The 27,948-nt window shown below is 42.3% G+C and overlaps 1 protein-coding gene across 1 annotated transcript; it reads left to right on the forward strand.

The window, feature by feature from the left end:
- Positions 1-17,681: 17,681 nt before the first annotated feature.
- On the forward strand, positions 17,682-27,460 carry TM4SF1 (transmembrane 4 L six family member 1). Its single transcript, XM_008072961.2, has 5 exons — positions 17,682-18,056; positions 19,780-19,869; positions 19,965-20,110; positions 24,327-24,507; positions 26,631-27,460. Exons 1-5 carry the CDS (start codon positions 17,880-17,882, stop codon positions 26,643-26,645), a joined length of 609 nt encoding a protein of 202 aa, XP_008071152.1. The 5' UTR covers positions 17,682-17,879; the 3' UTR covers positions 26,646-27,460.
- The last annotated feature ends 488 nt before the right edge of the window (positions 27,461-27,948 follow it).

The following is a 27,948-nucleotide window of genomic DNA, read 5'->3' on the forward strand; positions in this document are numbered from 1 at the left end:
TCATTTTTTTATACAAGTGGTGGCCCTACATTAATTCTTTTGCACCCTGATTTACTCTATAATATCTGGAATATTGTTTTAGTTTATTAGATCAGGAGAGTCTGGCTTCTTTTTTTTTCAGCTGCAGAGTATTTCATGGTAGCAATATACAAAGAGTTTTGAGCCAGTCCTTTTTTGGCTGCTTCTAATCATTTGCTATTATATATATGATATTATGAATGTTTAACTTGTTGTGAGTCGTGAGTCCCTTTGGCAGTCTGTTAAGGCCCATGAATTTCTTCTCACCATAATGTTTTTACCTGATGCAACAAAATCCTCAGGGTTAAAGGGAAACCAATTATTCTGAAATATAGTTATCAAAATATCATATATAAATATTTATTTAGTGGCCGGGCTCAGTGGCTCAGCCTGTAATCCCAGCACTTTGGAAGCCCAAGGCGAGTGGATTGCCTGACCCCATGGATTTGAGACCAGCCTGGGCAGGTTGGCGAGACCTCATCTCTACAATAAATCAAAAATTAGTTGGGCGTGGTAGCGTGTGCCTATAGTTCTGGCTACTTGGAAGGCGGAAGGATTGCTGGAGCCCAGCAGGTTGAAACTGGGGTGACCGTGAGCGTGCCACTGCACTCCAACCTGGGAGATGGAGTGAGACTCCGGCTTAAAAAAATTTATTTAGAAATATATGTATTTATTTATTAATAAATTAAATAATAGGAGGTAGCCGCGAGTCTATCAACTGCTATAATTATAAAGAACAGATGAACATAAATGCTATTTCAAAATATCTGTAACAATTGTAATAGGATGTAAAATATTTGGGATTTTTATTGTTAACAGAGGCACAGGCTGATATATTGTAGTTTCCTTCCTGCTTTCATCGTTAAAGAAAATGACAAATTTCAGTTAGAGTTAAGAAACTCTGCCTTATACATACATCATTTCCCAAATGCTCAAGTACATTTGTAGGGCATAGTCTTAGAAGAGTTTGAATTAGCAACTGCAAATACTTTGCAACTGCAAATCATTGAATGCATATTGCCAAACTGCCAAAGACACACAGTCATTTCACCAACACTGAATGAGGGTATGTGAGCAAGCCTTTTCATCTTTGTGGATGTGAGAGAAGAAAAATGGTTTTGGTGGTTTTATTTTGCATTCCTCTTTTTACAAGCAAACGTGAGCATCTTTTTATGTACTTAAGAGCCATTTTCTTTTCCATGTGTCCATGCCCTTTGCTCATAGTCCTGGTGGTCTGACAGCAGGTTGTGTGTTGCAAACGCCAGGGGACATCATTTACAAGAGACTGCAATGTCAACAGCACCCCCTGGAGGTGGCAACTTGGAGGTTCTCGTTGTTGCTTCCAATAAAGCCTTCATTGCTCTGTGTTATGTTCTTCTCCCACACTTTTCTTTCTGTGAATCATCTAAAATTGATTATAATAGAATCTGGAATTCTGAACGCACTCATCTTACTTGGGTAACAATACTCTCTAAGCAAAACTCTAGAAAAATTCACAGGAAATTACTGTCACTATCTCTGGCAGGGCAGTGGACTGGGGAGGGTGTGGAAAATATTTTAGTGTGATTTTTTTCAACTATGTATAATTTGTAAGCAATAATTACATTAAAATAAATATATACTAAAATTCAAGGAATACAGTAGGGTATAAAAAGAATAGTAAATGAATTTCCTTTTTCTACCTCCTTTCAACATAGAAGTTTAAAAAAAAATTACAGGGCACTCTTCTTTGAGCCTATATTGTGGTTTTGAAAAACCTTTTCCCACTAAAAAGAACCAGAGGTCATTAGAGAAATGACTAATAGCAAGTTTAGGGCAGGAAATATACAAGATGAGTCTGGTACCTCTTGTTACCCCAGAGAGCAAGAAAGTTACCAAAGATAATTGGGACCATGACAGAGACTCAGGAACCAACCTGAAGAGGCTCCCGCTGACTGAAGACAGAGCAACTGAAGTGTCACTAGGAATCATTACAGCAATGGCCATGACAAAATACATTATGAGCTCATGAGTTCATGATAATATTGAACATGGTCAAAATTAATTAGTTATACTAGGAAGATGATGAGGAACCAACTCATTATGTTGAAAACTGGTAAACCAAGGGAAAAAAAATCTAGCATTTGTCATAACTTTCTTATACAAACTACGAGGGGGACCCAAAAAACCATGGAATTTATTTATTAAAAATTGTGTATTTATTCTTACGTGTTTAAATTTCACCTTCAAAGAACTCTCCGTTTGATGCAATACATCTTTCAAGACACTTTTTTCGCTGCTCAGAACAGTTTTTGAATTCGTTCATTTTAATGCCTTTTTGGTGCGTTTGCCATTTTTTGTTTCATTTCTTTGGCATCAGCAAAACATTTCCCTTTGAGGACTTTTTTCATCTGGGGAACCAAAACAAAAAAAGTTGCTCAGGACGAGATCGGGTGAATAGGAGAGAGTGGGACACAGGGGTCATGCTGTTTTTGGTCAAAAACTGCTGGACATTCAGTGCTGGACATTCAGTGTGCTGGTGATTCACACTCGTAAATCACCCATTATGAAACGGGCAAATAAATGCATTGAAAGGAAAAAAAAATTCACTGAAGCCGAACACAGCCTCTCAAAACAACGCTAGCTGGTGCACTGATATTGATGGGTTTCTAGAACACTCAGCTAGCAGGGGAAACCTGTACTGCAAAAAATAAATCTGGTTTTTTTGGGGGGGAGTCCCCCCTCGTATGTTTCCAGGTCATCAAATAATAGATAAGGAGAAGGTTCTTTTTATAAAAAGTTATTCAGCTAGTAAATTTAGACGGAATGATAAAGTACACCATTTCATAATTTCTAATAAATGATTACATCTAGGCATTGATCATCAACAGCTGTGAAACTTACTAAACGCAAAACAACTTAGCCCGAGGTGCCGGCTCAAGAAAGAAAACAATTCCATGTAAAAAGCTGTTTCCTCAAAAACAAGAAAAAGAAAAGGGAAAGGACCTTGAATTTGATGAAGCCTTCAGGTCCAACTACCAACCTGCCTGTTAAACAATGCTGCAGTTTACCAGACAAAACTGTGGGAAATGCCACAGTTTTCTTTAACAATTAAGTTGAAAGGGAGGCGGGGAAAAAGAAGTGGAGGGAACCTTTGGAGACATGTCAACCAATCATAATAAGCAGACCTTAAGCCGATCTTGATTCAAACATACAAACCACGTAAACAAAGCAAAACAACTTTTAAAACATTTCTAAGACGACAGGAAATTTGAATACTGAAAGGACATTTGATGATATCAAAGGAAATATTGTTACTAATTTACAATATTTTACGTAATGCTATGGTGGTTACATTTTTACAAGAGTAACTCTCTTTTAAAGATACATACAGAAAAGCTTACAGATAAATTAATATGTCTGGAATATGCTTCAAATAGTATGAGTAGTTGAGGTGTAGGTGTAGCAAGATTGCCCATGGATAATGTTGGCGCTGGGTGAGGGGATCTGTGAGACTTTATATTAATTGTGTATATGTTTAAACATTTTAAAGTAAACAAACACTGCATACCTAACCCTAAATTGCACCCTACATCTTTCAAATAAAAAATTATAAAAAAGAAACAATAAATGTAAGTTTCTATAATAGGATATTGCTTTAAAGGCTTTAACAAAGAGCAAAATAAAAATGACTGAAACATGCAAACAAAAAAATTTCAGTCAATTTTCTATCCACACTTCTTTTGTATTGCTCTATCTCAAGTTGAAATTTTTCCAACTAATATTTTTATAACTTCTACTTGCCTTTTTTTGGGGAGGGGGGGTCACCTTTGGTTTTTCCCTAACCCTTTTTTTTTTTTTTTGAGTTGGAGTCTCATTCTGTCACCCAGGCTGGAGTGCAGTGACGCGCTCAAGGCCACTCCAGCGTTGACCTGCTGGGCTCTGGTGATCCTTCTGCCTCAGCCTTCCAAGTAGCTGGAACTACAGGCATGTGCTATCATGCTCGGCTAATTTTTTATTTATTGTAGAGACGAGATCTCACCAAGTTGCCCAGGCTAGTCTCGAACCCACACGCTCAGGCAATCCACTCGCCTTGGCCTCCCAAAGTGCTGGGATTACAGGCTGAATCACTGAACTGGCCTCCCTAACTTTTAAGGTCCATTTGTATTAAACCCCTGTCCGCATTGTGGTTTGTAACACCTTCCAATTTAGTAGCATCTGCAAATTTCATTAACATGCTATTTACTCCCTCTTCCAGATCATTAACAAATGCTATTTCTTTGGTTAAAAATAAAATAAATAAATAAATAAATAAATGTAAACAAAATTGTTAAGACCAATTTGTCCTGAATAAGGACACTGCATCATAAGAGAGTCTGAGAAATACCTGTTTCTGTTAGGTTCTACCAACATGTTGTATTAAAAAAAAAAAAAAAAAAAGGAACTTAAAGATTCATATTCCTTATGGATCAGAAGTGTTCCTGTCTGCATACCATAGGAAGGAGTAACAATGTAGTCAGGCAGCCTAGTCCTCAGGAGGTGGGTTGACAGATTTGGAGAAAGCACACGTCAAAGATTGACTTCCCGGGAAGCAGATCCTGAGTGGTAATGAGCTTGCAGGAGGTTTGTAAGAGAGGGCCCTGGGGGTCATGCCTTATCGGGTGGGAGTGGTGAGGGAGGAGGGAGAGGTCACAACAGAGATCTTGGCCGCCTCGTCCTTCCCAGGGAGCTCTGGAGCTATGGTGGCTTTTCTGAGTCATCTCAGTGGAGTCAAGGAGGCCATGTGTAGTCTTCCTCCTCAGTCATGATAAGTGGCTTTCCCTCACACAGGGCCACAGCTTACGTAAGGCTGCTTCCTTGGGCTGAAGGCAGGTCCAGAGAGAGCCTCAGCTGTGGCTGGCTGTCACACCCCACACACTCTCAGCAGATGGATTAACAAGGGTCTCAGGCCAGAAAGAGATTTGAACAGTGCCCCACAAGTGTCCACTCATGACAAGTCACCACTTGATTGCACACCTACCCAAGGATTATAGCTCTTAGGTGAATAATATGTGAGAATTAGTCACAAAGGGCAAATCTTGACATCAAATTCCTGACAACACACCAAACTCCTATAAAACAATAAAAGGTTATATATTACATATCACTCATGCTCTTTATACCTGTGTGACACTACTGGTATCTTATACGTCATTGTCAACTGTGAGAAACTGGTAGTAATTCACACGTCACTGATCCCCAAGTCTCTGGAGTACCCAAAGTAGCAAAAGAATTATTTGTATTATTTCCAACATATTTTTTTTTTTTGGAATTAGGGGTCTCATTCTGTCACCTAGACTGGAGTACAGTGGGACAATCACTGCTCACCGCAGCCTCGACCTCCTGGCCTCAGGGGATCCTTCTGCCACAGCCTTCCAGGTAGCTGGGACTACAAGCATGTGCCACCATGCCTGGCTAATTTTTAAAAATTTTCTTTGTAGAGATGAGGTCTCACCATGTTGCCTAGGCTGGTCTTAAACTCCTGGGCTCAAGCATAACCTCCTGCCTTGGTTGCCCAAAGTACTGATATTACAGGTGTGAGCCACCACACCTGGCCATCCAATACAATTTTAAAGGTGAAACCTAACCTTATAATTTTTAAATTTTATCTTTTTATGTTGAAATAATTTCAAACTTTCAGAATCCTTGCAAGAATAGAACCAAAACCTTCCATAGATCCTTTAGCCAAAGTCACAAATGAATATTTTGCAATGTTCACTATATCATTTGCTATATAACCACCATACAATGATCAAAATCAGAAAATTCAACATTTATACAATGCTGAACTTACAGTCCATATTTAAATTGTACCAGTTGTCCCAACAATGTCCTTAATATAAATGTTTTTCCTCTGGTCTAGGATCTAATCCAAGATCACATCTTGCATTTAGTAGTTACATGTCCTTAATCTTTTCAATCCAGCATGTTTTATTGATCTTTCCTTTTTTTCATCATCGTGGCCCAACTGAAGACTGCAGGCATCTTTGGCAAAACTATTATAGAAATGACTATTTGTTTTCTATAGTGCACAATACGTTTTCACATATTTGGCAGTTTAAAACAATACACATCTATGCTCTCACAGTTCCTTGGGTCAAGACTTTGAGCATAGTTTATCTGGGTATTCTATGAATGCAATCAAGGTTTTCAAGATGTCAAAATATAATAATACACAGAAAATAAAAAATATAAACAACACAGACAGAAAGTAAGGAGGTTGTAGAGAATGGTGGCCTGTTAAAAGGACATAGGAGCCAGCTTTAAAGGGCTTTCCCAAGTGAAACCTGGAACAATTTGAACTTTAGTAATGGATTACAACTCAGACAAAATAAGAATTCATAGAAATAGTCATTAATGAACTGAAAGTTTGATGAAAACACAATATTAACATCGTCCCAAAGTATCTCCCTACAAAATACTTCCTATTTACAAAGGGAGAAAAGAGTAACTGCACTGTAGAAGCCTGATGGCCACCACCTCCATCAAGGGACTCAAGTTAATATCACACCAGAGGTGAGGCTAATGACCATCACGAACCATCTCATAGAACACAGCTTCACTGTGGTGGACTCTATCGAGCCCTTCCTGTAATCCCTACCTCCTGGTATTCACATCCTCAGATAATTCCCTCCTCTTGAGTGTGGGTAGGACCAGTGACTTGCTTCTAACCAGTAGAATAAGGCAAAGGTGAGGGAATGTCACTCTGGTAATGATGTTACATTGCGTAAGGCTCTGCCTCCTAAGCAGACTCACTCTAGAGCCTTGCTCACCTTGTGACTTTGAAAAAGTCCTACATATACAAAGAAATAAACCCTGCCAATGACCTGAGTGAGTTTCGAAGTGGATCTAGGATGTGATTTTTCCAGCAGAACTAGAGAGAGAGATTGACACCTTTTCCCTTCATCCGGGAGTGTGCTTTTGATATGTAAACTAACCAGTTGAGATCCCTTCTCCTCTATCTGACTCATACACTCTGAGATGCAACATTTCTCTGCTTTCATCATCCCAAGGCCAAGTACCAGACAATTAGGGTACACCACTATAGTTTAGAGCCTGTCAAAATTATTCAAACAAGTTCCTCCCAAGATGCTCACCCAGCCCTGCTGTGGCCTAGGCTTTCCTCTCATCCCTGCCCCTCTACTTCCTGGGGCTTTCCCACGTGGCCCTGTGTGGTACACTGTGTCTCCTGCCTCTAGGATCTAGAGTATAAGAAACTTTGTTTTCCTAAGTCTCTCCGGTGTCTCTTCTTGTGATCTCACCTCACTGACCACCTCATAAAAGACCATAGAATGCCTCCAGCACAAGATATTCCAGAATCATCTCACATGTTCCTTGCTCCAGACCTGGAATCAGCCATTTCTCCCAAGAACCTTGGTTCCTTTCGTTGGAGAATGGTATTTAGAAGCCAATATCTGGGCATGAGGTGTGTTTTACCTATGATGGTATCAATGCTTGTGGTGTTACCTGTTCTCATCAAACAAAAGCTCCTAGGTGGGAGATGATGTGGTGTGGTAGTTAAGAGGGTGGGCTCTGGATCCCAAAATCCCTGAATTAAAATCCTAGCCAGGCATGGTGGCTCACACCTGTAATCCCAGCACTTTGGGAGGCCAAGGTGGGAGGCCTGCTTGAGTCCAGGAGCTCGAGACCAGCCTTGGCCACATGGCATGATCTCGTCTCTACAAAAATATGAAAATTAGCCGGGCGTGTGGTGTGTCCCTCCCTGAAGTCCCAGCTACCTGGAAGGCTGAGGTGGGAAGGTTGTCTGAGCCCAGCAGGCTAAGGCTGTGGTGGCTACAAGTGTGCCATTGCGCTCCAGTCTGGGTGACAGAAGGAGACTTTGACTTAAATAAAAAAGTAAATAATCAAATTCCAGCCACCGAGGATAATCTGTGAGGCCTTAGGAAAGTCATTCAAACTCTTCCAGTTTAATCACCTGTGTGTTGGTGATCGTAGTAGTGCCAGCCAAAGAGGCTGCTGTGAGAATTTTGTCAGATACACATATCAAGTTCTTAAACTCATGCCTGGCATATGGTGGTTGCTCAGTAAATATTTGTTGGGTGAATGATCCTCACGTGGACCAGAAGCTCTGACTAAAGAACATAAATGAGAAAAAACTCTGCTCCACATTTTTTCCCCAGACAATAAATACAAAGTAAATTTCAGAGATCTTCATTCCCTTGTGAGAGCATTTTCCTTTAAGAATTCCCTCCAATAATCTTGCCAGTTATCTTTAATGTATTATGAGAAGCTGGAAGAAATTCCTGTAAAATGTCACATATGTGATCCTAGAGGGAAAACATGATTTTCACTTGTTTATGTCCCTCCTCTTCCATAACCAAAAAAAAAAAAAAAAGAGTCCAGGCATGGTGGCTCACACCTGTAATCCCAGCATTTTGGAAGGCTGAAGCAGGAGGATTGCTTGAGCCCAGGAACTCGAGATGTGCCTGGGTAATATAACAAAACCTTGTCTCCACTAAAATGTGTATTTTTAAATTTTATTTATTTATTTATTTATTTTGAGTCAGAGTCTCACTCTATTGCCCAGGCTGAGTGCGGGGGCCGCTCCCAGCCACCGCAGCCTCGACCTGCTGGGCTCCAGCCATCCTTCCGCCTCAGCCTTCCAAGTAGCTGGAAATACAGGCACGCGCTACCACGCCCGGCTAATTTTTGATTTATTGTAGAGATGAGATCTCACTAAGTTGCCCAGGCGGGTCTCGAACCTGCAGGCTCAGGCAATCCACTCACCTCAGCCTCCCAAAGGCGCGGGATTATAGTTAAATTTTATTTTTAAAGTTAGAAAAAGGAAAATTCAGAAAAGAACTCGCACAAGCCTAGTGCCAAACCTAGGTGTGACTCTATGTCTGGGCCTCTGATTCCTAAAAACATCAAGTCATCACAGTTGACACCAGGATCACTGAAAAGATAATCAGGAAATCGGAGAAGGAGTCAGGAAGATGAGGTCCCGCAATCAGCCTCCTCCCCTGAAGTTCTCATTGGGGGAATGAGAGCCGCTGGAATCTGCTCTGCCAAAGAAGATTTGCTCTGCCAATGAGAGCTGCTGGAATCTGCTCTGCCAAAGATTCCATAGCCTGGGTTTACTTTTATAGTATCTTCTTGCCAATTATCCCAGATTCCTGATTTACTCTTAGGGACAGCAATCCTGAAGGATCTCACCAGAGAAGTGTGTGTGTGTGTGTGTGTGTGTGTGTGTGTGTGTGTGTGTGTGTGTGTGTGTGTGTTTGAGACAGGGTTTCACTCTGTCGCCCAGGCTGGAGTGCAGTGACATGATCATGGCTCATTGCAGTCTTGACCTCCTAGGCTCCGGTGATCCTTCCACCTCAGCCTCCCAAGTAGCTGGGGCCTACAGAGGGGTACCATCATACCTGGCTATTTTTATTTTATTTATTTTTTGTAGAGATGGGGTCTCTCTTGGTTACCCAGGCTGATCTTGAACTCTGGGGCTCAAGTAATCTCCAGTCTCGGTCCCCCAAGTGCTGGAATCACAGGCGTGAGCCACCGTACCCAGCCAAGAAGCTTATTTGGCTTAAGTATTCCAGATAGTTTTTGTGTTTTAAATTGGTATTCCAGGCCCTTTGCAATTCTTGCTCAAGTTTTCCTCACCTTCTACGTCTGGAAAAGTAATTCCCAAATCACTGTGAAGGCGTGCTTGAAAAATCATGACCTTGTACAATCTGAGTCATTTGAAACAGGCCAGGCTAACGGTTTAACCTGAATGTGGAGTAGATTTCCCATCAGGGTTCCCATAGCGAGCAACTGTTTTTGTAACCTAACACAATGAAGGGAGTTGTCGCTAGATGATTCAGCGACTTAGAATCTCAACTCCCTTTCTGGGGAAGAAATCTGAGGCAAGGTGTTTGTATTAGATGCCAGGGTAATGCTTACTCTGTCTTCACCTCTCCCACATCAATGCCAGGCAGAGACCAAGGATTGGCAGGTGGGAAAGAAGGTGAGCTGGCCACCTTGGTCAGAGGCGAGCTCTGTAGCCAATCCACATCTGTCATGTTTGCTGGGTGTGTGTCTGTCTTGCGCGCGCGCACACACACACACACACACACACGTTTCAACTCTCCACTGCCGTAAGGCTGTTCTTGGTAAAACTCCCCAGGGCAAAATCAACAGTAATCTGAGTTTTCAGCTCATTTGGTATCAGTGGGAAATTTGCCATGTTGAAGTCTGACAGCCACAAAAACCAGTCTGACGGAGAATGCTGGGGCCACGAGGTCTAGGTGGAGTATCAACTCACCGACTCGGAATGATGACTCCGGAAATGCTCATACTGCCTGTTATTTATGCTTCAGTCTAAGTTGCTGCATGCGCTAGAGTTGAGAAATAACTAAACAAATGTATAGAAGGAAACTTTTAAATTCAGAACTCAACCGCAAAAAAAAAAGCTCCTCTGTCACCAGAGATCCCTGGAAAGTGGTATCTAAAAAAATCAGCTCTGAGTCAGGCGTGGTGGCTCATGCCTATAATCCCAGCACTTTGGGAGGTCGAGGCAGGAGAATTACTTGAGCCCAGGGGTTTGAGAGTAGCTGGACAACATAGTGAGACCTCGTCTCTACAAAAAAAAATTTAAAAACTAGCCAGTGTGATGGCACGTTCCTGTAGTCCCAGCTACTTGGGAAGCTGAAACAGAAAGATCACTTGAGCCCAGGAGGTTGAGGCTGTGGTGAACTGTGATTGTGCCACTGCACTCCAGCCTGGGCGACAGAGTGAGACCCCAACTCAAAAAATAAAAAGTAAAAATAAAGATAAATGTCAGCTCTGAGCCAGCTGCCTTCACTTCTTCTCCTTGTGGCTTCTTCAGCTCATGGGCGGAATGTTAACTTCCATGAAAGCGGGAGGAGTGTTCCACTCTAACCTTCTGCAAAAAGCAAGCATATTTTATATAAGGTCAAAAGGCCAGGTAGGGCAGTCATTTTACAAGTTAGACCAGGGTCAATGAAACAAAATAGGTTTTATTATGTCTCTCCTCTCTGGAATCTAGAAGATTCTTTTTTTTTAACCTTGCAATTGTGCACATATCTTGTTTACTGACAATTCTATTTGGCTACAACAAAACCAAGGTTGTGATATACTAGCTACAGAATTAGTTTTGAGCTGCCCACCAGAGGTCTGGCCATTCAACCCACCTTGGTGGTATACTTTCTTATTTGACAGACATCAGGTTAATCTTAAAATCATTTATCAAATTAGGGCTGGGCACGGTGGCTCACACCTGTAATATCAGCACTTTGGGAGGCTGAGGAGGAAGGATTACTTGAGCCCAGGGGTTCAAGATCAGCCTGGGTATCATAACAAGACATGGTCTCTACAAAACATCAACTAACTAGCCAGGCCTGGTGGTGGCACACCTGTAGTTCCAGTTACTTGGGAGGTTGAGGTGGAAGGATTGCTTGAGCCCAGGAGGTTGAGGCTGTGGTGAGTCGCGATCATGCCATTGCACTCCAGCCCGGGTGACAGAGTGAGACCCTGACTCAAAAAAAAAAAATCATTTATTGAATTAATGTAGAACCCAAGTGATTAATGTCCCAAAATTATGTTATTCAGAAGCGCCAAAGAAGAAGCCCCTGACTCTGGTCAATGTTTGTCCTTGGAGAGGTCACTGTGTGATGAAAAGAGCTTGGGCGCCCAAGGCAGGGAGACCCAAGGAGGAGGAATCCAGGCTTGGTCACCCACCAACCTTGTGACTTTGGCCTGCATGCTTAACCTAGCTGAGCCGCAGTTTCCTCATCTCTAATCTTCTTCCCACAGAGAGTTGTAAAGTTCAACGACAACACGCTAGCGAAAGACACATATCTCTCTGCACACAGCTTAGTCGTCTCTTCCCCTTCCCTTGCCTTCTACCTGACCTGGAATCCACAGAAAGAGATAGATAGTGCCCAGGAACCCTCAGTAGCTTTTGTCATTCTCCCCAAAGGAAGCTGGGATCTGGGGAAGAAAGCCAGTGGAAGAGAACTTGCCACTTTTCTAAGGGAGGACCTGGTCTCCCACAGAAGAGAGGGAGGGGTTGGGAGCTACCTGCTTCTGCTTCCCACATCACAGAGAGAACCACCTGCTGACCGGGTTCAAAAGGCACAAACAGATGAATTTGTCAGTTTAAATATTTGGGGGTTTCTTTTTGTTTCATTGTTGGCTTTTCTTCCCAACTGAAAAGAACCTCTCTGGACCTCAGAAGCCTCCTTTATAAATAAAGTTGGACAATCCACATCAGCGGACTTCAGCTCTGGCCGGGCACTAGGATGATCTAGGGAGCTTGTTTAAAATGCAGATTCCAGGCCAGGCACGGTGGCTCATGCCTGTAATCCCAGCACTTTAGGGGACCAAGGCAGGAAGACTGCTTGAGCCCAGGAGTTCAAGACCAGCCCGGGCAATGTAGTGAACCTCATTTCTACAAAACATCAAAAAAATGAACTGGGTGTGGTGACACGCACTTGTAGTCCCAACTACTCAGGAGGCTGAAGCAGAAGGATCACCTGAGCCCAGGAAGTCAAGACTGTGGTGAACCATGATTGTGCCACCACACTCCGGCCTGGGTGACATAGTGAAACCCCAACTAAATAAATAGGAATCAAGGATTAACTCTGGCTTAATCTTGGGCCAAGAACTTATTTTTAACCCAAGAATAAATTGAGCTACAACCTAGAGTGAAGAGAAAGCCAGGAGGTTGTGAGTAAAATGAGCTGGGTATAGTCTCCCACAACCTCCCTTTACTGTGGTTGTCGGCCCTGATTATAGCTTCAGATAATCAGGGCCCTGTGCTCACATTCTCCTGAGAATGACTTCTCCTCCTTGTATTTGGATGCAAGATGGCTCCCAGTAGCCATGCTTATGTATGCCCCGCAGGTGTGGGTACCTGTCCCGATCTTGTCCGATGTAGTTCCCTTCCCTCACAGTCTGGACTGGGGATGGCTCTCCTGAACGGAGAACAATATGAACTTCAGAACTGCCCATAGTCATGTTCTTTCATGTGAACCGAGAAGCAGAAAAAAATGAGCCTGCACTAATAAGAATAAAGTATTTGGATAGAAAGAGTCAAACATGCAAGATGGACAGTGAGTGGGATGTTCTGGATTTCCTGCAGTTTGGTTCCTCCTGTCCACGAGTCCCATCCCCTCATCTGCATCCCACCTTTGGACTTCATAATTAATGGCCTTTTGGTTAAGGGAGTTGAACTGGCCTTGGTTACTATAATCAAGAAGCTCTATTGAGCACGATTACTACATATGAGTCATTAGATTTGTCATGTTCAAATGAGTAAGAAATTAGTGCCTTCCCAGGAAAGGGAAATATATGTGGAAAAATGCAACTCAGAGGCAGGAGTTTTGAGTTCAAATCATCTTAGAATCCCACAACCACATAGAATCACAGACTACTCATGTTAGTTTTTTTTTTTTTTGGAAGGAGTCTCATGCTGTCACCCAGGCTGGAGTGCAGTGGACACAATCATGGCTCATGGCAGCCTCGACCTCCTGAGCTCAGACTATCCACCCACCTCGACCTCCTGAGTAGCTGAGACTACAGGCCTGCTCTGCTATGCCTGGCTAATTTCTTAAACATTTTTCATAGAGACAGGGCTTCTCTCTGTTACTTAGGCTGGTCTCAAACTCCTGGACTCAAACAATCCTCTTGCCTCGGCCTCCCAAAGTGCTGAGATTCCAGGCATGAGCCATTGCACCCAACCTGAAAGTTCAGTATTTTAAAATTGGACAGGAAAGATGATAAAGGGATCCAATATATACTGGAGTGACGGAATCCCAGACAAGTAAACACAATGAATCACTGATAAAGTAGAGACATCTTTCCTGAAAGAGTGGGCTGATGAAAGCAGTAATACTAAGTAACATTAATTGAGATTGAGTGGCTGCTAAATGCCAGATACTTCAAGCTGTGCACATGTGACTCACTTCTGCAGATCGTATCATGGCCCTAAGAGGTCGATTCTGTGACTGTTCTCTCTTGGATACACCCTAGCAGCAAGGTCTCCGCCTTGTCACACCTAGTCCCCTTCTCTGCACTTATCACCATCGAATACACTCTGGATTGTACTTATTTATTATTCTTTTTAATTGTCTCTCTTTTTCTGATAGAACAGACACTCTTTACGGGCCGGGGTTTTTTGTTCTATTTATTTACTTATTTCAGTAGCTTTAGGGGATACAAATAGTTTTTGGTTATATGGTTGCATTGTATAGTGGCAAAGAAGCCTGGGTTTTAAGTGCAACCACCACCCCGATCTGTGCACATTGCACCCGATAAGTGATTTTTTTTGTCCTTCCATCCTTTCTCCTCTCCCCCTTCTGAGTCTCCAGTGTCCATTATATCATTCTCTATGCTTTTGCAGATCTTTAGTTTAGCTCCAACTTGTAAGTGAGAACGTGTGGTATGTAGATTCTTCTGCCTTAGCCTCTTGAGTTGCTGAGACTACAGATGAGTGCCACCACACCTAGCTAATTTTATTATTATTATTATTATTATTATTATTTGTAGAGACTAGGTCTCCTATATTGCTTAGGCTGGTCTCGAACTCCTGGCCTCAAGTGATCCTCCCACCTCAGCCTCCCAAAGTACTGAGATTACAGGTGTAAGCTTGGTCACATGGTCTTAAACCAGCAGCACAAACCAGAAAAGACTTGGCTTCTGCTGGTCTTTGGGTGATCAGCTGAGGGATAGAAGCAAAGGGTGTTGTGGAGAATGACAGGAGGGGTGGACACTGGGAAGAAACTGATTTTACAAGAGAATGTTGTCAGTTCAAGCCTGAAACTGCCTTACACTGAACCTTAAAACTGCAGTGTGCTCCCCACAATTTGAGTACCCACTATTGGGTGAGTGAATGGCCTCAGAGAGCATCTAACACAAATGATATTTGCTCCGGCTGTGGACCAGGCTAATGATTCCCAAGCTACAGGAAACAAAAGGCTCATTTAGAGTCTTTTGTTTGTATGGCGGGTGACGTGTTTCATGCCTGTAATCCCAGCCCTTTGGGAGATAGAGATGGAAGGACTGCTTGAGCCCAGGTGTTTGAGATCAGCCTGGACAACATAACGAGAGCTTGTCTCTACCGAAATAAATAAGTAAATTTTTAAAGTAGTTTTTTGTTTGTAAAAATGGTAGATTACTGGGCCCCACTCCTAGAAATTTCCATTCATATGTTGAAGTTGTGACCTAAGATCTACATTTGTGATGCGACTGGTCCCTGGACAGGCTGCATCATGAGAAATGTGGAAGAGGACGCGCGAATGAGCTTCGGGGAGACTGTAAACTTCCAGAAATACAATAAAATGTGTCTTTGCATATATGTACCTTTCTTTTTCTGGGGAGAGGGTTCTTATTATTACAAGATTCTCAAAATCTTGTTAAGAAGCCCTGACGTACAAGTTGATATATGTACCTTTCATAGAATTTAAATTGCTCTCCCTGTGGCACTCCTCCTCAAATACTTCAACCCTAGTTTCTATAGTGTGAATGTTTGTATCCTCCCTACCCCCGTTTATATGTTAAAATCATGACTCCTAATTTGATAGTATTAGGAGTTGGACGTTTGAGAGATGAGTCTCCTTTCAAAAGAGACCCCGGAGAGCTCTCTTGCACCTTCTACCATGTGAGGATATAGAGAGAAGATAGTCATTTATAAACCAGGAAGCAAGCAAGCTTTCATCAGTCACCACGTGTGCTATGCTGGCACCTTGATCTTAAACATCCCAGCCTCCAGAACTGTGAAAAAAAAATTTCTGCTGTTTATAAGTCAAAAAAAAAAAAAAAGAACCACTGATGTAGTCCCACATACATAGTGGAAAACAGTTCTAGAATGTAAGTGAGTTAGTTGCCTGAGTCCACGAAGCTAGGGTACAGGGGAGTTGGGGGGTCTCCCTCCAGATTTTCTCTTTCCAAGCCCCTCACTCTCTTCTCCCTGCCCTGCTGATTATAGGGGTGAGGGAGAGAAGAAGAAAAATATATGCGCTGGGAGGGTGGAGAAGTCATCAAAGCATTGCTTTTCCCCATGCTGGCCCCAGGTGGGATAGATTGGTGGGGAGAGTTGGAATGACGATGCTTCATTCGCCTGTATTGCCACCCAGGCCCTGTCACCCATAGGATCCTGTTTCCAAGTGGGATGCAGAGTCAGGCAGAGGGCACATGTGGCCTGTGGCTGAATGTATGATGGTGATGCAGTGACGTGAGGACTTGTCTGCTTCCTCCTGAGCAGGTGGGTGGTTACAGGTTTCCCTACCTGCATTCTGTTTTCCACTGATTGATTTCCTCAGGCCATTGTGGGTTCTGGCCTCACCCCTGATAGTATACTGAGGCCACACTTCCTCTTGGGCACTCCTCCCACGCCCATCCCACGCCACTAACCACAGCCGGCCTCCTCAGATTGAATATGTGTCCTGCCTTCTAGTTTGGGACCAGGTCCTTCAGACTCTGGCCTTAGCCTGAGCCTCTGGATTCACCAGCCTCACTTGCCTTCCTCTTCTGAACTAACACCTCCCACTTTGGTCTTTCCCCTCATTTCTGTGCTCTTGATCTAGTCCTGGTGACAGGGTTCCTCCAGTCCTAACCCTACCTGGCCACCCTCCCCCACCCCATCCACTGGCTGGTGCAACCTGCTATTCAAGGACTAAATTTATTCATTGTTCAACCCCTCCTTCTGCAAGGTAACTGTGCTAGAAAGTTCATGTAACACCCTTTCTCTGCCTTTGTGTGGGGAGCCTATGAAAGCTGGTTTTGGGATCTGGTTAAGTAGACCACCTGTTCACCTCTGTGACTCATTATTGGGTTCTGACTCTCCTAGCCATTCCAAGATCTCCCAACCTGTTTCCCCACTCTGCTCGCCAAGTCTCTTTCTCTTGTTTTTTTCCCTCTCCCTCTCCTCCTCCTTCCCTTCCTCTCTTCCTCCCTCTCTTCTCGTTTCCTTTCTCTTTCTCTCCATCCATCTTCCTTCTCCTGCCCTTTTTCTTTCTCCTCATATTTTTTCCATGCTTTAGGTCTTCCTTCGTCCTTCCTGGCATTGGTTTGCCTGACAACAATACTCAGTAATTAAAGCAAAGCACCTGAGCCCTGTGTGTTGACTGATGCCACCTTTGTTGTCGTGCAGATTCCTGTTGGCAGCAGATATCCAGGAAGGCCAGACAGTAAGATCTGTCTTGCAGAGCTTGCTGTAGGCAGAGGAAAGAAGCCTGCTCTGTAATTTTTCAAACAGCCTCCTCGAATTTGTGGGTGACACCTCGGACCCCTTGTCTTTAACAGACAGGAAATGAGCTCAGAGCTCAGGAGACTTGCTTCAGGTCTCAGATTAAATCAGGGCAGAGGTGGAAGCGAACAGAGCCTTTGGGCTGGAAGCCGTCCAGACAGCTGCATGGACCCCAGCCTCTGTCTTTAGAGCCTGCAGCCAGGCGGTCGCACCGTGGACAGTAACACCAGTTACTGGAAAGTCATGTTAGACCTTCCTGTCGATGCTTCAGCCGGGGAAAGAGTTGCACACTGCATGCCTTGTTCGGGATTAATCATTTTCCCTGTTGCCTATAACTGAGGCTGTTTCTCTTGTCCTGCCCCTGGTTTCGCCTGACCCAAGGATTTCATCTGGAGGGCGGGACATTCCCCCGGCCCACCCCCCCCAACTGGAGCCTGCAGTCAGGACCAATGAAAGCAGAGGACTTCATCCACTCGGTGACTAAGAACTGGCAGTATTTAAGAGGTGGCAGGAATGGGCTGAGACTTGCTTCAGCTTTCTCTGCAGACGGGCACACTTTTGTCTGATTTGGGGTACCGCTGAGCCAGAGACAGAGAGAAGGGGAAGACCTGCCAGACCCTCCGCCGCCACCATGTGCTATGGCAGATGTGCCCGATGCATCGGACTTTCCCTGGTGGGGCTGGCGGTCCTCTGCATTGTAGCTAATATTTTGCTTTACTTTCCCAATGGGGAAACGAAATATGCCACCGAAAACCACCTCAGTCGCTTTGTGTGGTTCTTTGCCGGCATCATCGGAGGGGGTTTGCTGGTAAGTCATCTAGAAGTTTTACAACCTTAACACAATCCTCTCCTCTTAAGATAAGAAAATATCTTAAGATATTTTCATTCTATATTTTCACGGAAAGTTTTCTGTAATGTGTATTTCTAAATCCAGTGACTTTTTTTGTTCAATCTTTTGACAGCAGATCATGCAAAAGTTGAGATAGGTACAGCACAGTGTATTCATATTATTAGATGTTTTATAAAATCCTCTTTCAACTAAAAGTGAACTACCTTTTATTTGCTAAACTCTTATTTTACAGCTGGAAAACAGATAATTGGCTTCTAAATCAGATTTCGAGACTGTAGAGTTTCTATACTGGATCAGGTTGTCATTTTAACGTTTGCTCGGGGGAGCTGGGCGGGGCTTCCTGGTTCTCTGCCTAAATCAACCGTTTTGGATCCAAATTCTCTGCTGTTTATTTTCAGGCATCTGTGACAGGGAAAAATAATGAATTGTGAGTGCGTTGCTGTTTAAAAAGAACTGTAAGCTTTCTCCTTTATGGAATGCTGGGGTGTGGTGTCTAGGAAAAATCCTACAGTTAGCAGCCGATCCGTTGCCTGAAGTTAAAAGTGGAATGTGTTGTTTCTTCCAAAGTTTGTTTTTAATTGAAGTGAGAGGAATTTGCCTGCCAATCGGGGAGCTAAAACTACTGGCTTCAACCACAGTATGGAAAGAATGCAGACAGATTTAAGTTTGCTACTTTACAATGCTGGGATTAAGAATTTTAAAGAAAACTTTTATGGAATTGTTAATCCCATACAGATTATATTTCCTTAGTCAAGCAAAAGATATTAAGACATTTAAACTTAATACAGTAATTATGGCATGGCAAATCTGCTTTAAATTTAAGCATTACTACGATGTTAACATAATCATTTGTCTTTAACATAACTTTGCCCTTGATTAAATTTCTTTTGATCTCTCACTTAAAGTATTTCATACTTACCTTATTTAAAGAGCTTTATTGTTAATTTGACACTATACATTTGTATCTTCAAATAAGTAGTTTATATTTATTATGTTTAGTTTTCATCTCTCCCATTCACAAAAAAGTTTCAGTTATTCTATTAAAGATATGTTGGTATCATCTACATTTCACAAGGGGGAAGAATCGGATTTAAAGACAAGGTTTAATAGTTCCAAAAAAGAGTTTGCATTTGAGACCATGTGATGGACTCTTGTGGAATAAATCCATTTATAGGTTATTATTTTACTCCTCTCATACTACACCCTCTCCCTAAAGAATGCTTTGACACTGGCTGAGGTGGGAGGATTGCTTGAGGCCAGGAGTTCAAGACCAGTCTGGGCAACATAGTGAGCTCCCGTCTCTACCAAAAAAAAAAAAAAAAAGCCAGGCATGGTGGTATGCACCTGTAGTTCTAGCTACATGGGAGGCTGAGGTGGCAGAATCTCTAGAGTCCAAGAATTCAAATCTATATGATCACACTCCTGAACTCCAGCTAGACCTTGTCTCAAAAAAAATTAAAAAAAAGAATGCTGTGACATATTACATGTAAACAAGCAGAAATTACATTTGGAGGGTGTTTTTTTTCTCCTTGGAGTTTTACATTATTTGAAATACTTGGTTCACCTTGTCAAAGCCTGTCAGCGCTGTCAGAAAGAAACATATTTTACCAAGAGATGCCTAACCCGACCCATCTGAGCCTGGGGAAGGACAGTGACTTGACTCTGTGTGTTTCCCAACCAGATGCTCCTGCCGGCCTTTGTCTTCATTGGGCTGGAAGAGGACGACTGCTGTGGCTGCTGCGGCCACGAGAACTGTGGCAAGAGATGTGCGGTAGGTCCTCTACCCTGTGGGAATGTAGACTCTTCGTGCCATAAAAATATGCAAGGCGACACGCTGGGGCTCACTTCTGGTGTCTCTCCTTCTAGATGCTGTCTTCTGTGCTGGCCGCTCTCATTGGAATTGCGGGATCTGGCTACTGCGTCATTGTGGCAGCCCTGGGCCTCGCGGAAGGACCGAGATGTCTCGATTCCCTCGGTCACTGGAACTACACCTTCGCCAGCACCGAGGGACAGTACGTAATTGTTCCCTACTGGGCCACACATCCCCATCCACCACGTGGGTAGTGGCAAGCCCGTCAGACCAATCAGGCATCCAGTCATCCCTCCATCTACCACCTAGCTAGTGTTTAATTGCACTGACTCATGCACCGTTTAGGCAATGGTCGTGCCAGGATGGATGACCAGGCTCTGGCCTGGACAAGATCTAAGTGATTTTGAATAGATTCAATAACTCAGTCCTCATAATAACCCTGAGAAAGGATTTCCACCATTACTCCTGTTTTACAGATGACAAGATGAAGGCACAGAGAGATAAAGTAACTTATCCAAGGTCACACTGGGAGGAAGTAGCAGTTAGGGTTTGAACCCAGACAGTCAGCTGTAGAGTTTGTGTTCATGTAGTGTTATACCAGGATGGCTGTCTGGTTAAGTGTAACACATTTTGCTATTTTATTTTAATTTTTCTGAGTTGGGGGTCTCACTTCACCCAGGCTGGAGTGCAGTGGCATGATCACTGCTTATTGTAGCCTCGACCTCCTGGGCTCGGGCAATCCTTCCACCTCAGCCACCTGAGTACCTGGGACAACAAGTACACACCACTACACCTGGCTAATTTTTTGAGTTTTTGTAGTGACAAGGTCTCTCTATGTCGTCCGGCCTGGTCTCGGACTCCTGGGCTCAAGCTATCCTCCTGCCTCAGCCTCCCAAGGTGCTGGGATTACAGGTGTAAGCTGCCGCTCCTGGCCCATTTTATTATTTTACAAGTATGATGGAATCCTTATATAATAAGAAAACCAACTATATGAAAATAACCAAAGCCCAGGGCAAGTTGTGCCCCCGCCCACATACACACATGCTCATGCATAATATAAGAACTGTGTACAACACATCCTTTATTTAAAGTTACTCACAATCTTACAACAGTTACATCAGGATAATTTAAGATTTTCCACTGTTTTATGTTGATATTCATTTCTTATCAGTTATTGAGAAAAGAAGAGAAATAGGAAAACTGGTAGAAACTGAGGTACGTGGTGATGAAGGAATGCCATGCTTCTCCAAGCAGGAGTTGATTCTGAGTTGACCTTTTCTCCCACTCAACTTCCTAAAGTGGAATTTTGGAAGGTTTCATCTTGAGATATATATAAAAATAATACTAATAATAAATGTGAACTGCCCTTATATTATCAAGAGTGTTTGTCCCTATGGATTTCATAAGCACGAAGTTTTATGAATCTATGAATATTCATGAGATAGTGAACTTGGAATTAGGCAGACCTGGGTTTAATCCAAGCTCTGCACTTACCCTTTGAGTTCAGGAAAAAGTGAAATGACTTCTTTGATTCTCAGGTACTTCATCCGTAAAATAAAACCAATGATAGTTATCATGGGAATTAACAAGAGAACATGTTAAAGGCTCCCAACAGAGGCTAACATATCATGAACTCTGCCCCTGTTAGCTATTAATTTTTCCCCCTACGGCCTTATTTATTTATTCTAGAGTTGTAGGATACATGTGAGGATTTACTATATAAGTAAATTGCATGCAGGTGAGTTTTGGACTTCTAGCGAGCCCTTTCTTTCCGACAGTGGACCTGATACCCAGTGTGTGGTTGCATGCTCCATTTCACTTCTCCCTCTATCCTTCCTTTAGCAATGTCCAGTATCTGTTGTTCCCGCCTTTGTGCTCATGTGACCAGTGATCAGGGCCTGCTTATGAGTGGGAATATGTGGTATTCAGTTTTTTGTTTCTGTGATAGTTCACTTAGGATAATGGTCTCCAACTACATCCTTGTTGCTGCAGAGGACATGATTTTGTTCTTCTTTAGGGTTGTGTAGCATTCCATTGTGTACATGTACCACATTTTCTTTATCCAGTCCACTTTTGATGGGCATGTGTGTTAATATTATCTATTAGCTTACAACGACCATAACCCAATGGCAGCCTTTGAAGGAAAATTGGTAGTTACAGGAGTTTGGAGTTTTGGTGTTCAAACTTGTTATCAATCACGATTCGTCTTTTTTCAACTACTAGAAAATGGCTATTCATGTATGCACCAATGCACAAAACTATTGTAGGAAGCTACCTCTAATTTCAGTCATGCCTTATGCCACTGGAATGCAGGGAGAGGTGGGAATGTCACTCAGGGCTTTTTTTTGTTTTGTTTTAAATAACTGACATTTGCTCCTCCCAGCATCCACCCCAGTCTTTACAAGAAACTTTCCTCTTCTACATTGTTCCTCATTTGAAACTATCCAAGAATTGCCATATGAGGAATAACAGTCACAAGCCACTGGTTAGTTCCAATAGCCAAGTGGAGCCAAAGGATTTTTTTACATTGTGACCTGAAAATACAGATTTTTGTCCTACAGTCATACAGAAAGAAAGGGCCAGAAAAACAATTTTTTTTTTTTTTAAATCAGCAAATTGAATCTCTGGTTGGCTCAATGAACCATTCCAAAGCCAGGTCTCTAATTCCAAGCCCCTTTGTTCTGCTGTGCCAGGAACGGGTGATAAGAAAAAGAATTATACCAGACCTCTTTGTGGAATGAAGTCAGGCCTTGATTTTCCCACATGATTGAATCCTCTTTCATTAAGAATTCAAGCACTCTAATGTAGCAAAGGCTCACATTCTAGGAGAGTAATCAGAGGTAGAACTTTTCAGACTGGGAGGAATTTAGAAGTCTCCTAAATCATATACATCTACAGTCAGATATGACCTCAGCACAGGTTGCTGACATTTCACGAAGTGACTTTGGGTTGTTATTTATTATTCAACTACTTTTAAAGTGTGCCGAGAGCCTACTAAGCGCCAGAGTCTGTTCTAGCAGCTGGCTCTACAATGATGGATAGGTCTGGTTTCTACCTGCATGGACCTCAGCCATGTTGAATAGACACATAAGCAGGTATTCTTCCGGCTTATGTCAGGTGTCTTTCCTCTGTGGCTTTTTCACACTTTATTGACCCAATCAGTGTTCAATTGTTTGTGACTTGTCTCTTCCCTCGGATGCTATGCTCTTCTAGGACAGAGCTCAGGCCCTCTCCAGCCTTATATCCCCAGCTCTGGCACCGTGTCTAACTCACATGGAGTGCTCAGCTGTCTTTGTTGAATGAGTAAATGCAGTGTGCTGCTTGCTATTATAGATGTGTGGGTGCAGCATCATGAAAGCAAAGAGGTATCAAATTAGTTGAATTGAATTCCCATGCTTTATGTTGCAAATTAACTTTTTCCTTAAAAGCAAAGCCTAACTTTGTTTAAAAGGTCTTGATTGAAAAACTATAGTAAATTAAATCTCCAGACTTGCCAGAATTTGGATAATTTTCAAATGGAACAAATTGAGTTTTTGTTGTTGTTGTTTTTTGGTTTTGTTTTTGAGTCAGGGTCTCACTCTGTCGCCCAGGCTGGAGTACAGTGGCATGATCATGATGATCATGGCTCGTGGTAGCCTCGACCTCCTAGGTTCAGGTGATCCCCCCACCTCGTCCACCCGAGTAGCTGAAGCTACAAGTGTGCACCACCATGCCTGGGTAATCTTTTGATTTTTTGTAGAGATGAGATCTCACTATGTTGCCCAGGCTGGTCTTGAACTCCTAGGTTCAAGCAATCCTCCCACCTTGGCCAACCAAAGTGCTGGGATGACAGGCATGAATCACTGTGCCTGGCATAAACTGAGTGTTAATGAAATGCTCTAAATTGATATTTTAAAGCTTGCAAAAAACTAATATAACAAGATCATAGTTTCTAAACAAAGATTCACTCAATATTGGCTACAAAGTCCTAGCTTTATGAAGATAACAATTAAACAACAGTAAAATTGGAAAACGGTGTCAAAAAAGTCACCTATAATTCCACTATCTTAACACATGAATCACTTTCATCTTTCGACATCTGCATTTAGTATACATTACTTATTTCTGTTTACAAGAGTTCATATGTCCTTAGAGAATATAAACATCATTATAAGGCAAAGATTTCTAACTAACCTCAGGATCCTAGGTTAGGAGTCAAAAGTGATCAGTTATAATTTCATGTATATCACTGCAACAAGATCTGGGCTAAATTCCTCTATTTTGTGAAATAACATGCATTGGAAGCTTCTTATACAGGATGTTGAATGAACTCTTTTTTTTTTTCTTCTCTGAATGAAAACAGTCACACAAAAAAGTAGCTTGTTAAATATCCCCTTAGGTATGGTCATGTGTCAAGATGTTTCTCCTTTTATGCACAGGTACCTTCTGGATACTGCCACATGGTCCCAGTGCATTGAACCCCAGCACATTGTGGAATGGAACGTGACTCTTTTTTCTATCCTCTTGGCTCTTGGTGGGGTTGAATTCATCTTGTGTCTCATTCAAGTAATCAACGGAGTGCTTGGGGGCATATGTGGCTATTGCTGCTCTCGTCAACAGGTAAGACCTGTGTGAAAAGCTCATAACCTGGCCCTCGTGTTCTCAATTACCATAAGGCACCATTGTTTTCACCATAGAGAAAAAGGCAAAACCAAACAGGCTTAACCTACTGGTATTTACTCTTATGTCATCCTTGTGGTAACACGTCTAGAACATTCAGTTTAGTTCTCAGTCATAAGGTTCCTTGAATCTTTTTTTTTTTTGAGATAGGGTCTCCCTCTGTGTCACCCAGGCTGAAGTGCAGTGGCACAATTAGGGCTCACTGCAGCTTTGATCTTCTGCCTCAGCCTCCCAAATAGTGGGACTACCGGTACACACCGCCATACCCTGCTAATTTTTTTTTCTTTGTAGAGATGAGGTCTCACTATGTTGCCTTGGTGAACTCCTAGGCTCAAGCAATCCTCCTGTGGCCTCCCAAGGTGCTGGGATAACAGGCATGAGCCACCACACCTGGCCTAGCTTCCTTGAATCTCACAATCACTGGCTTGTCTTGGTTCTTTGTAGGTGACTGTGTGCATAGGAACACGCTGCCCATAGACAGGGTATTCCCTCCAGTGGCCCCTCGCTGTCCCTGCTCTGGCTGCAGAGACACAAAAGAGATGTCCTCTCTGTTTGCTCTTATGTCCCAACTCATATACACAAGTAATAGCCAACACTAATTGCATCAGGCACTGTGCTGAACCCATTATACAGATCAGACTATGACTCAGAGATTGAGCAATATGTCTAAGATCACCTAGTCAGGAAGCAACAGGCTTCAAACCTTGGGTCATTTTATGCAAAAAACTCCTGCTTTTAACCTGTATGCCATGCTTGCTGTTCTGTTGAATTTTCTGTAATTCCCTCCCAATAAGGAGTTGCAAAAATGCTTAAACAGCTAAGTATGGAGAATCACCGGTAGCCTTTGAACAGCAGCTCATGAAAAGCCTTTCACTGTGGAAGAAAACCAGGAAGCACTTGTTTCCTGGGGATATGATTTAGGAGAGAAATATGCATTTGTAGTGGGGAAAGTTCTTGTTTCTATATCCTCCTAAAAGCTATATATTACTGAATTGATGGAAGTTCATCTTTGGTCCTGGTTTGTGGGGGTGGGGAGGTTATTTTATGTATTATTCTGTGGAACAAGATTAGGTAAACAGAAACTTCTCTAATTTATGTTTTCCTAACCAGTTACTCCAAGTGACTTTCAAAATAAGACAAAACCCTAATGAAAACTAAAAGTCCATTGCCACCATGAAAAACTTTGCTGATAAATGGAACTTCGTAAATAATGAAAACTTTCTATAATTTTTTAGGGGAACCTAAAATAAAAATCTGGTTTTCCTTATCAGGCAAGTACAGCAAGATTAATAATTTATTTGGGAGCCTGCCAAATTTCCAAGATAACAACGGAGTGGGAAACCTCCAGTATGGAGTTGTTTTCAGGCAAAATGGGAAAAGCAGAAAGGAATCCTCTTGGGGTTACTGTAATGCAGTCTATCTTTAGCCTTGAATTTCATACAAGGCAGTGTTCAAACCGAATCCTCACTGGACTGCAGTGCTGATTCATTTTGGGGACAGGCATAAAAAGCCAGTGACCAAAATGGCTGAAGTGATTTGGCAGAGAGTGACACTCTTCTGTGAGCTGGGGGAGAAAATACACTCCCTGGGTTTCTCAGCCCTGTAGGGATGGCTTCTGCCTAGACACTGCAGGGAAGATCTGGACCTTTGTGTACTGGACAAAAGACACTTTCAAAAGGCAGGACTTTTAACGTAGAAAAGTCTATAACTTGGCAGCATTTGATTTGAAAGTTTACCCATACCAAGTCCACACTAGTATGAAACTCCCATGGCATTATCTTTGAAATCACTAAAGATGAAAACCCCACACAAACATACTCAAGGTCAATCCAGCGTCAGGATCCTGTCATTTCCATAGACCCGTTTACTCAGGTAGGATAAGGGATCTGGTTTTGTTTAGGAAACGTCTTGTGAGTGTTTGTCTAGGCCCTTGTGTATGGTTGACTAAAACTTTGCTGAAGTTGAGATCAGTCTGCTTTATGTTTGTTTAAAACAAGAATTTAAAGAATTAAAGTGTCATTGTTATTTATCCTAATCGTAATCTAATTTTATTTTCTTTACAGCAATATGACTGCTAAAAGAACCACCTGAACGAAGCCAGAACCGCGGTCTTCCTCTATTTCATTGTAATTTATATATTTTACTTGTATTAATTTGTAAAACTTTGTACTAGTGTAACATACTCCATATATTCTACTTTTATAAAGGTCTAAATAGACTGACTTCTCCATACGATGTCAGTGTTTGAACTTAGCAAACAAACTTTTTTTAAGGAATGAAAAAACAAACCACCCTCTGGAGGTAATTTACAGACCAAGTGATGGTCCTCAGAACATCTGAGATAAACTCTACAATGTTTTGGATAAAAATTGCATTCCCATTACTATTGTGTATATATATATATGTGCATGTGTTTTTTAATGGATGATGTCTAGTTGCTTTTTTTAAGACCAAGAAAGAGAAAATCCAACGATCTCAAAAGATGTGTTTTTTTCACTGTTTATATGATGTTTCCCTAGCAAGTGACATTTTGAACTCCCTTGTGTTCTGTGAGAGACCAAAACTTTTTTAGGGTGGGAGGACTGACTGAGAATGTTTCAGTTCAAATGAATGAGTCAAAACTTAGAATATTGATAGTAGCTGTGAGTACTACCAGATCCTACATTTTGTTTAATATGTGGAAAGCTTTATGTCCTCCCAAGACAAGCATTAAGGGTCACGTGTTTAAAAAGGGAGCAGCTAACTGAACAAGAAGAAAGATGGGAAACGGAATAAAGCAGTTGATCAGCGTCATGGAAAAATGGAGGGTGGGGGAATAATGGTGGGGGACCACAGGGAAATACCCTAAACAGCACTTGTTTATGACAAAATAAAGTGTTCGCTATCATCTTGTTATTGTTGTTTCATTTCATTGTCCTTAAAGTTCTTTTTTCTCTTTTTTTTTTTTCCAGTCTACTGGTTCGGTAGCCCTGTTGCTAAGGGCTTCATGTCTTCTGATTCCATTATTTTGCTTTCTCTCCCTCATCCTCTCCCTCCTCTGCAATCTATAATTATCACTGCTACGCCATCCCTTGGGATCATCACCCCAATTAGGTAACTTTTTTTTCTTCTGGGTGCTCCAGGCATCAGACTCCCTGGGAAGGTAACAGATGTTTTCTTACTGTTAGGTTCTTTCAAGTGACAGGATCCCTTGACCTGTTGGGAATTATCTACAGAAATGTTCTGCTTTTGGTATTCATTGGTCATATGAACAAAGACAAAGCAACAGACAAAAATAAAGAAGCATCACTGGCTGTTGGACGGCCAAGCTTCTCAGTAGGCAAGGTGTCCTACTGTGACTCCCGACAGAAGGTGCTAACTTTTTTGTGCCACAATCCCTCT

This window comes from Carlito syrichta, unplaced genomic scaffold, assembly GCF_000164805.1.
Source record: "Carlito syrichta isolate Samal-C Ts95f unplaced genomic scaffold, Tarsius_syrichta-2.0.1 Scaffold315561, whole genome shotgun sequence".
In the NCBI taxonomy this organism is placed as follows: Eukaryota; Metazoa; Chordata; class Mammalia; order Primates; family Tarsiidae; genus Carlito; species Carlito syrichta.